General features: G+C 37.0%; 1 protein-coding gene across 1 annotated transcript; it reads right to left on the bottom strand.

The window, feature by feature from the left end:
* Positions 1–212: 212 nt before the first annotated feature.
* Positions 213–9,923, bottom strand: sel1l (SEL1L adaptor subunit of ERAD E3 ubiquitin ligase). Its single transcript, XM_038293267.1, has 21 exons — positions 9,380–9,923; positions 9,198–9,235; positions 8,578–8,764; positions 7,762–7,929; positions 7,493–7,598; positions 6,715–6,877; positions 6,562–6,615; positions 6,413–6,472; positions 6,242–6,323; positions 5,979–6,133; positions 4,771–4,827; positions 4,605–4,673; positions 4,293–4,370; positions 4,125–4,187; positions 3,907–3,994; positions 3,662–3,810; positions 3,412–3,577; positions 3,246–3,320; positions 2,825–2,997; positions 1,915–2,043; positions 213–1,760 (listed from the first exon to the last, which is right to left on the bottom strand). Exons 1-21 carry the CDS (start codon positions 9,489–9,491, stop codon positions 1,488–1,490), a joined length of 2,445 nt encoding a protein of 814 aa, XP_038149195.1. The 5' UTR covers positions 9,492–9,923; the 3' UTR covers positions 213–1,487.
* Positions 9,924–10,958: the final 1,035 nt, after the last annotated feature.

Below are 10,958 nucleotides of genomic sequence, written 5' to 3'. Positions count from 1 at the left end.
TTTTTCATTAATTTCCTATAGAAGTACCTTAACACATTAAGGCAAGTGACCATTTCTTGTTATTACATTTACATTAATATTTCCCATTAAATATGCATTTTTTTTTAAGTGATAAAAGTAATGAGGTCTTGCCTTCCAATAACTCCTGGCTTTAAATTTCAAAGTATTTCAATGGGTGATCCATAAAGGGTTAAATCAATGACAACCAACAGTCAAATATCCATTATCATTTATTAATCTGTGTATAAACTTGTTTTTGTGATGGTAAAAATCCAGTTGTTCCAAACCAGTTCAGAGAGGTAACATACTGGTGAATCCTCTTCCTCCAGATGCCGGCTGCCCTGTTCTTACAGTTCAGCATGTCATGCAGACATGTCTGTTATTTTATTAGCTTCTCCGAACCAATAGGATCATAACAGATCTGAGAAGAAACTTTAAAAATCCTTTATGATGCAACCATGGTTTACTCCAAATGAATTCAGCTTTAGAAGTGTAAGAATGGGTCCAGAACGCCATTTTTGATCTTTTGGGTAGCAGCTTTCAGAGCATATGAAGCCCTGTAACCCATCCAAGAAAAAACATAAATAGAAAATGTAGGGAAGAAAAATAACAAATCCATTTGCTATGCTCATTTTTCTCCAATTAGCGGCTGTCTAAGAAACATTAACCCATCATAAAATAATGAAAGACAGTGAACAGCATATTATAGGTGAGGTTTTCTTGCCCTTTAATATAGATTTTAAAACCAGCATCATTCTTTAATAAAATTCTCACATTTTCCTTGTATTTTTGATGCCAGGTTTTAAAGGCTCCTCTGTTCCTTGTTTAAAACCAAACTATAATCCTTTCCACTCTGGAACTTCTACCATTTATCGTGTTCTACATCATTCCCCTTTCTGATCAAAAGCACATGGATTTAGCATGTTATAGGAAAGGAACTAAAGCTGCATGGATTCCAGCTGAAAAAACGTAAGCTAAAATGAAAACTGATTCAACAAAAGTTCTGCAAACAAAAAGCATTATCTTGTCCTTAACTACTAAATTAAATAAGATAAATTTCACAATCCTAAGCTGAACTATTTTTTTCTTCTAAATGTTACTAAGGATTAAATCAGATTCACTTCTGAACCCCAAAACATTTAAGAAAACAGAGAAGTATGAGAGGAAACTAAGCAAAAATCAGATTCCTTCTAACCAGCAGACTTTAAAATGTTTTTAATCAGAAAACTGAAATAAATTTTCATGAAGCAGTGGTTACCTCTGGCAGAGTCCTGAACACAGAAAAAAAAAAAAACAAAAAAAAACAGTCTTAGATCCTGTGTTTGTTTTCATCACCTCTCAAATGGAGAAAAGCTGAACAGTTTCAGCAGCCAAGAGTTTTCTAATGATGTGGAAGAGAGCAGGCAGTGGGAGACATGCTCCAAGCAGCAGGTTTTGAATGAGTTCTGCCTCAGTCTTTCCCTCGCCTTGCTCCCTCTGGGCTCCTCTCACTGATGCTCCTCCTCTTCCTCAGCTACTCCTGGGGCTGCCGTCTCTTCCTGATCCTGAGGCTCTGCCTGCGCCTGTGGCTCCTCCTGAGCAGGTCTTGGGGGGGGTGCAGGAGCCGGGGCAGGGGGGCGGGGTGGCATGATGATTTGGTGTTGACGCTGCCTGTAGGCTATGACTGTACCCAGCAACAGGGCGATGACAGTCATGAGGTAGAGGTCCCACTCTGGGCCTAGAAGCTGGTCCAGGTCCACCTGAGAAATCAACTCCTTCAGCTTACAAAGATTACGCACAACGTGGAATAGGAAGGGGGGGGGGGGGGGGGGGGGGGGGGGGGGAATTGAACAAACGTAATTAATCTCATTTATCAGGGCATAAAAAGATGCATTGGAGTTAGGCCTAGTGGAACACGATGCTACAAACACCTACATTAAGGTCTTGCAGGTACTGCAGAGTGTAAACCAGGCCCAGTTTACACAGAGCCAGGAAAACTGGGACCTGAGCATCAGGACTGGCTTCAGCAGCCATGTCGTAGAAACGCTTGGCTAAATGGATGTCCTGCAGACAAAACAGACATCATTAATCAAGTAAAAATAAAACAAGACAGGCAGCTTTATAAATCCAACTCAGTTATGGATGTGATGCACTAAACCGTAGTGAAGTGCTTACATAGGAGGCTGGATAACTGGATAGAAAGTTCCTAACAACTGGTGTGAACTGATTTTGACTGAAATGTATTATAACCATGACTGAACTGTAATGAATCATTTGTTTCTTTTAAAGGTGACTCAGATCAAAATTATAGATTGATAAAGTAACATTATATCAGGGTTCATACTGGAATGAGTAACTCTAATTTAATGCTCTGTAATGCTCTTAGAAATCATTTTAATGCCATCAACACGTACCCATGACTCTCATATATATCATGGCAAAATACTTCGTCATCTTTACCGTCGACAGGCTGCAGCCATGTCCCGAGATTCCTCGTCTTCCAGTCACTTTTGTTTATATTTGCTTATTGTTTATATTTTCTAGCTTTTCCTAAGCCTCGAGCTTCCTTTCCGAACATACGGCTTTACGATCAACCGGAAGCAGTTCCACACAAACACGCGGAGACAGTTAAATCTGATATCTGACAAAATTCTTTTTATAAACGTTGTTTTAAATAGAGATTTCAAATGCCACAATAATAACATTTAATGAATTTTAATGCCAATTAAGGCCTTAATTTAAAAAATAATAATCTAATGATTTTTAATGACCCGCGGAAACCCTGTAAATAGAATGGATAACAATAACAAATACATAGATCTGTAAATATGCAGCACACACTCACCTGTTTGATACCCAGACCTTTTTCATGCATGTAACCCAAATTAAACATGGCCTGGGCGCCGTTCTGCTGCTCCGATGCAAGTCTGTAGTGAATGACCGCAGTCTCATAATCCACATCTGTTCCATATCCGTAGAAATGATAGTCTCCCAGTTTGATCCGAGCCACGGTGTAACCTTGACAGCAAATGAACAGCTGTGAACCATCAACCCCTTATATTCGACCTCCACAATTAAAACATAACAGAAAAGCAGTGTTAAATGTTAAAGTGGTATATCTGCAGCTTCAGTTTCCTGTACTAGCCAGAGCAAAATAAGCCTTGTGTGTTGTCATGCTTTACAATGAATTTGACAAATAGTAAACATTTAACTTGATTAGGGGGAACAAACAATCACAGAAAAACATCAGATAACCATGTGCTAACCTTGGGCTGCGGCTCTTGTCCAGTGAAGGAGAGCACGAGGGTAGGTTTCGTTGTCGCTGAAGATATTTGCCCCTTCTGTTAATTAAAAAAAACCCACAGCAAGAAAAACATGTCAGATTCACTCATCAATAGTCTGGTCACCTGATTAAAAATAAATATATCTTACTCTGGTCCAGAATGAAGGCTACGTTGCTCTGCGCCACTTCATAGCCCTGCTCTGCCAGCAGCAGGTACTGAACCAGAGCAGCGTCGGTCTCACCCTCCTTAAAGCTGCCATAGGCCGCCATAAGACGCTCTGACCAACGTCCACGCTCGCATACATTCTTAAAAAGCTGAGTGTTAAAATAAAAACATTTCAGCACATCAAGAGAGTGATCAAAGCATTTTATTACATGTAATTCAGATGTGCAGCATACCTCCACTGCAGTGTGGCAGGAGCGCATTACTCCGGTGCCAGTAGCGTGCATCTGGGCCAGATTATAGAAAGCCAAGATGTGGCCGGCCTGTGAGGCCAGGTTGAAGAACTTGAGCGCTTGTTTATAATCCCGCTTCACACCAATACCATCTGCAATAAAGCAGGAAGAACACGAGAGATTTAAACGAGAAACAGGAAAAATGGCAAAACCTTAAACTGAATTAACTGCAATAATTTCCATCTTACTGTAATACATGGTTCCAAGCTGGAGTTGTCCATCCACCCAACCTTGCTCTGCTGCCTTCTGAAAGTATTTCAGTGCCAACTCATAGTTCTAAACATAAAATAAAAGCAGGTTACTACTGTAAAACAATTGGTTTCTATAAAAGTCAAAACAGTCAAATCTCTGAATAGATTTGAAGATTTGAATAGAAATTAGTAGTTCAGTTAGCTGTGTCTCTTACCACAGGGACGCCCCTCCCATACAAGTACGCCATGCCCAGTCCACTCTGGCCCACTGGATTACCCTGAACGGTACAGATAGGATTAAAAAAAATAAATAGAATTGATTGAATAAGGACCAGCAGATTAAATGCATATACTATTAAAGAAGTGTTTAGGTTCATATCTACCATGTCAGAGGCCTTTTTAAAGTACTGCAAAGCTGTCTCGTTGTCCTGAGGGAGAAACTCGCTGCCTTCTGAATACATCTGAGGAGGAAACATTCAGGGAAATAAAACGATAAATTCTGTGAAAACAAATCTAGTGGCTAACTTCACTCTAGCAATGTTAGAGTCAAGAAATGTGAACAAAACATTGGTATTAAAGAGGAAGACTATTCAATGCAGGTTTCTTTCAGGTTTCAGACTGTGATGATCTGTACAAAACATAAAAATGTAAAAGAAATATACAAGAAAGAGCAAATAGTTTTTAATCACTCCAACCTTGCCAAGGAAAGCCATAGCATGTGTGTTCCCAGCATTTGCAGCCTGTGTGAAGTAGTCATACGCCCTCTGTTGGTCAGGAAGCAGCAAAAACATGTTAAGCAGAGGGAAACACAAAGCTGTGGTGACTTGGTGTCAAATATGTTAACCGAAGGCAAAATGTTACCTGATGATTCTGCTCTACTCCACGTCCACCATGTAGATGGAGCTGCCCTAAACCAACCTAAAAATGTAAACAGATTAACAGTATTTCACATAATCTCAAGTAAAACTGAGATCTACTTTTTGGATGGTACTGATCCATGTTGGCAGCAGGGGTTCAAATGTTCCTTTGGTATCTGGTTAAGCTATAAATTGCTTTGCAACAGTATGGAAGGCAACTGAGATTTTTCCACATGTTGCCTTGTCAAAAAAAACAAACTTTAATGTACTTTACAGCAACTTTAGCACATAATTGTAATCAACTGGTGTTAATCATGTAAAACCCAAAATAAAAGCATAGAATTCATATTAAGATCCATTAAAGCCATCTTTTAAAAATAAAAGCAGGTTTTCTTCCAAGTTTACTTGATGTGTAAGATAATCCATCTTCCCATCAGCTCTGGGCAGGATTCCCTGAACCGGTAGAAAATTTACCTCTGTATGATGGGAGGGGGTGAAATATTTCAATCTAATCTGCCTAATCATTATTCATAAAAAAAAAAAAAAAAAAATTTAATAATAATATATATATATATATATATATATATATAAATATATATATATATATATATATATATATAAATATATATATATATATATATATATAAATATATATATAAATATATAAATAAATATATATATATATATATAAATATATATATATATATAAATATATATATATATAAATATATATATATATATATAAATATATAAATATATATATAAATATATAAATATATATATAAATATATAAATATATATATATATAAATATATTGACTCATCATCATAGTGTCTGTTCATTAATATAATTTAAGCTTATTCAAATTCAAAGCTCCACAAACTCCATATCAAAATAACATTTCTAATCATTCAGCCTGATTGACATTAGTTGTCCAAAGCCACAGAATGGAAAACATATACCCATGAAGCACCAGGCCATGAGTAAGCTAACTGAAAGGTTCAACATTTCATGATGCTTCTCCTTTTCATAGCACCTTCTTCCTCATGCGTGGTCATTTTCTTTATGCACTTGTCTAAAAGCATAGAAGTCTGTTTTTGTACAAAGTGTGGAAAAGTTCCGGAGGTATAAACTTTAAGTCTTCTTTACCCAAAGTACTTATATTGATGATTTAGAACAGAAGGAATGCAGATGAAGACTGAAATGAAATACCTGAGCTTGAACGTCTCCCTTCTCTGCCAAAAACTGGTAATACTGGATGAGGTCCTCCTCCAGCATCCCACTGGTGGAGCCCGGGTTCTCCACCTCATCCAGCAGTCTGATCCTCTGCACTGCGGAGCCCCCCGTCAGCGACACGTCACTGGCCACTGGAGGTGCGGAAGGCCGGAGTAGGAACATAGATAAAAAAAATAAATAAATACCCTCAGAGGTAAAATGAAACTGCACCCATATGAACTATAAAAAGAAAAACTTACCGTGATTTGCCACCACTCTATAATGCGTTAGTGCTGACTCACAGCTCTGGGGAACTCCCACACCTGCCCAATACCTGTACCCCTAATCATAATGCAGGAACATTTTTAATTTATTATGAAAGAAAATAACATGTCTATCCGATAAGCAATTAGATGAACAACTCAACTCACCAGAATCATGTGAGCTATTAAGTTTCCACCCAATGCACCAAAGGTATAGTAAACCAATGCCTGGAAAACATCAGCATAATGTGTGAGAATTTACTTATGACTGGATTTAATGTGAGGGATGAGCCTGAATGTCAGAAAGAAACAAATACCTTGGCTTGACTTGAATTAACTCCTAGTCCTGCTGCATACAGGAAGCCAAGAGCCTAAGTAGAAACAATACAAATATAGTTAATATTAAAGCTTTACACAAAACTTAAGAGTCATTTAAACCGATCTGCATTTAAGCTGTGAGACATTTTTACCATCTGAGCTTTAGGTGAGCCTTCCACCGCAAGCTTCTCAAACATCTCTCTGGCTTTGGTGATATTTTGGTTCATGTAGTCTCCAAACAGCATGGCATACGCCACCTTCTCTGTGGCCTTCTGGTGACCTTTTTCTGCTACCTTCAACAGCTTTTCATACAACCTGAGAAAGAATTGCATCCAATTCAATCAAGGATGTGCAAAGTTTCATTAGCTCTGGCTAGTAATTAGAACAAAACAGAGGGGAGGCATTTTAATGTCTATGCTGCTAGAAAAGGTTGTGGTCAAGATTTAGCCAAGAGCCAAAGTTGATGGTGATTTTAAACAGGAAGACCAGTGAAAATTCTGGAGAAAGGTTTTATGATTTGATGAGACCAACACTGACTTACTTGGCCAGGGTGACTGGAAGAGTTAAAATGAGGCTTTCAGCCCTGACTACCACTAGTCCTGATACTACTGGCAGCCAAACAGTCTAGACCCAGCTATGACTTTCAGGACAAAGATCCCAAACACATGTCAGACCTAGTTTTAAATAAACTGATAAATAAGGCCGACATGAAACTGGGAATCTCTCCAACATTAACCTATAACAGTCTAACCCACTGCAGGAAACGTGAACCCAACACTTGCACGGATATATCAAATGAATAAACACTGGACTTAAGATTTAAAAAAAAAAAAAAAAAGAAAAGAAATTACTAAATTCTCATGAGGGTAATATTAATATTAGGTCTGGAGATCTAAAGTTGTATCATCAGAATGAAAGCAATAAACTTACTCTTTTTTCTGAGTTTTCCTGGTGGAGCCATTAAGCGTGCGTAAAACTGTCTGATACTGCTCCTCTGTCTCTTCAGCTTGCAGTCTCTGCTGCGCCTGCTCCTCCGCTGAGAGAAAGAAGTTTAAAAGGAATGGAAATCTTTTACTGATAGAAGGAAGCCATAATAAACTGAAAGAAAACTACGATATGTTTATGGTTTCCCATCCCTACAACTTCTAAACTTCTTATCTTAAGTTGGAGGGACAGCTCTACCTCAGCTGAAAACTTACTCTCACAGAATCCCCATTTCTTGTCATGGTCATAGTCATAGGATGTTGCACACCATAGCCGTCCATCTCCCCGCCCTTCAGTGGTGCAGTCGGAGTACTCTTTTCCCTGGAAGAAAAATGGAAAGATGCAGGGCTCCCCATGGGATGTGCCGCCATTTACAAGAGGAACTGAAATATAAAAAAAATAAAGAGAAAAAATAAGTTTCAGTTATCATATTTTCCCTTTAAAAATGGACAAAACAAAACTTGGACTAAAGTTTGGAAAGAGAGGTATTATTAATACATCTTCAACATGTTATAAAAACAACGACTGTATAGGAACAGTGCAAGCAGTCCCAGAGTAAAATGGTGTAAGCAGCAGAAGCCACAGCTGCAGCAAGCTGTTAATATCTCATGAGGTTAAACCGTTTACCCATAGCAGTACTGCATAAACCCACATGCTGCTTTGCTTAGTGTAAGCCAGAGAGAAAGCAGGCCAACATGCTGGGAATTACCAAAGCTTACAACATAAGTGAAAGTTATTTTCAATGTTTTATCATTTAGGAGTCCCTAATTTATATTCAGTTACCACCCAAATGGCACAGTAGCACTTCTAAAAAGTACTTGTGGTTTTCTGCAGGTTAACTTATTATAAATAAATACTCTGATCAACAACTCTGATGTAGTGACAACACGGATATAAACTCTCAATTTTAACAAAGAGATTAATGCCTTAAATAGTAAATATATACACATAAATCAATTTATATCCTATACATTATTAAAAAAAAAAATTTTTTTTCGTTAATTTAGAAAACTAAAGTAAATCTCATTCACCTTCTCTGGGTTTTTCCTCAGGAGGAGGAGGCTGTTCAGGTAGTTCTTCCTTTTCCTCTGTCTCTCCAAGAGATTGTTTTTCCTCCTTCGATTGGGTGCCATCTAGACGGCGAGTCCCAGAGGCGGCTGCCAAAATTCTTGATACAATATGAACATCTTCCTCCTCAGAGTCTGGATCATGATATGACTACAAATAACAAGAGAGAAAAATAAAAGATCACCCAAATCATAAAGAGTTGGAGATCTGTTCAATACACTTATCTCATTTTCATGACTAAGCATCCTTTTTGTAAAGCAGAATAAAACAAAATTTGATGATAGTTGAGTTAGGACTGCAGGATAACAGTCAAACTTATAATATTATTGCAATACCCATCTCCATTATTCCATATAAATGATTTCCGTAACTTTATGGATGATGCTATATCATCTTGTTTAAACTACAATCAGTTTCAAGTAGTTATTTTTTTTAGCTCTATAATCACAGCCGAAAATGAAAACAAAACAAGCTTAGCTAAAAATCCCCTGGAGCACATTACATTGTAAACAGACACTTTAGTATGAAATGCTGGTCTTCCAATATGGTTTATTCTATTTTTAACAAAAAACTCAAAACGCACCTTTAACTCAGAGCCATCGTCCCTGTGTTGATCTTCGTCTGAAACATTAAAAGTACAGCAAAAAAAATACTTACAATGCTTCTCCTTATATCAAAACAGCAGCTGCTTGCGATTGGTTATCAAACACACTGTAGTTGGCTGCATTATTTCTACGAATAGAAGCAATTTAATTTGTAACTTACCTGCTGTCAACCCATTGATGGAGATTAGAAGGAGAATGGCAACAAAATAAAGCATTTTAGCCGTCCTTGGACCCCCCTTACAACTCATTGTTGTTGTTAAGGAGCTAACCATCTGCTAGCTGCAACCGCTGCTATTTCTATTACCAAACATTCGTTCACGCTGCAAAAAGTAGCAAAAAATAAACTGTCCCACACGAGACTGACCGAACAGAACCCAATGCACTACATATAAAGGTGGTTAATTTTAGCTCGCCCAGCTGTCAAACAAGAAAAGATATACCCCATGCGAGAAAACTAGCGAGCAGAGTATTTCAACTGAAACGACACAAAGCTAACAAGCTAATTCAACACAGTCGCAGAGAAAAATGACGAAATGTCAACCTAAGAGGACGTTTCCTTTTTATAAATTCAAGATTACAAGTATAATCAAAGAACTGAGAGTAGTAGAGTTAAAGTGCAAGGTTTGACACTTAAATAAATACATTAAAGTCAAAGACTATCTCACCTAGCTAACCGTATTAAGCTCTTACTAAAGATCATCACTTCCTACTCTAGAAATTCCACCAATCAGCACACGCTCTAAATGACAGCAGCCAATCAGAACGGGCCAAAAACCGGTTAGCGAATCAGAAGGATACACAATTATATTTCCAGGTGACGAGTTGGTCCACGACACCGAAACATGAGAGAGATAACAGAAAGTTGGGGATGGTTATTTTTGGGCCACTCTGGCGCTTCAGTTTCATCAGCAAATGAACAATCACTAACGTCTACAAAGATTATACAACCCATTTAGCCAAGATATGCTGTGAATTTATGAAATGTTGTACATCAGACATTTGTGAAACATTTTGTTTACATTAAAATACAGATAAATGGAGATATAAAGTATATAGTGGTGCAGTTTTCATTTAGATGTGTTTATTTAAGGGGAGGTCTCCATTTCATATATCTTTCACATTAAACATTTTGTAGAATGGGTAACTGTATTGTATTTTATTATTATATTTATTTTTTTTATCATTATTTATATATATATATATATATATATATATATATATATATATATATATATATATATATATATATATATATTATCCTGGATTATCTTAATGCAAACATTTAGATATATAGCAACATATCAAACCCTACATTATGTAGATTTTGATATTGTATTTACTATATTTTTTGTTTTATTCATATGGAATAGCCCTTAAAACATTTCTGGCAGCTTGTTACATGTTTCCTTAAAATGTCTGAAATAGTACTTCTAAAGCTGCCATAATCAGACATAAATGGTTGAGATCATGTGAAATAATGTGCAAATTCAGTAGTTACAGCAGCAGATGTGCTAACGAATCATTTGAAGTTTATTTACAGGCAGTCATGGTGGTGATTTAAAAGGCAGTTAAGACAAAGACATCATTTAGAAAACAAATCAGCCAACATCATATATTACAGAAAGTGACGGTGTATATTTTAAAACAAATCATAACAGTTCATCATATTCTTGTCAACTCTCCACAAGTTAGACATTGCAGTGCAGATATAGAAACAATTAGATAACTTGTAATTAAAG

This window comes from Cyprinodon tularosa, unplaced genomic scaffold (genome assembly GCF_016077235.1).
Source record: "Cyprinodon tularosa strain WSP-4 unplaced genomic scaffold, ASM1607723v1 ctg323, whole genome shotgun sequence".
Classification (NCBI taxonomy): domain Eukaryota; kingdom Metazoa; phylum Chordata; class Actinopteri; order Cyprinodontiformes; family Cyprinodontidae; genus Cyprinodon; species Cyprinodon tularosa.
The sequence above is the reverse complement of the archived record's forward strand: the minus strand, read 5'-3'. Positions and strand labels throughout refer to the sequence as shown.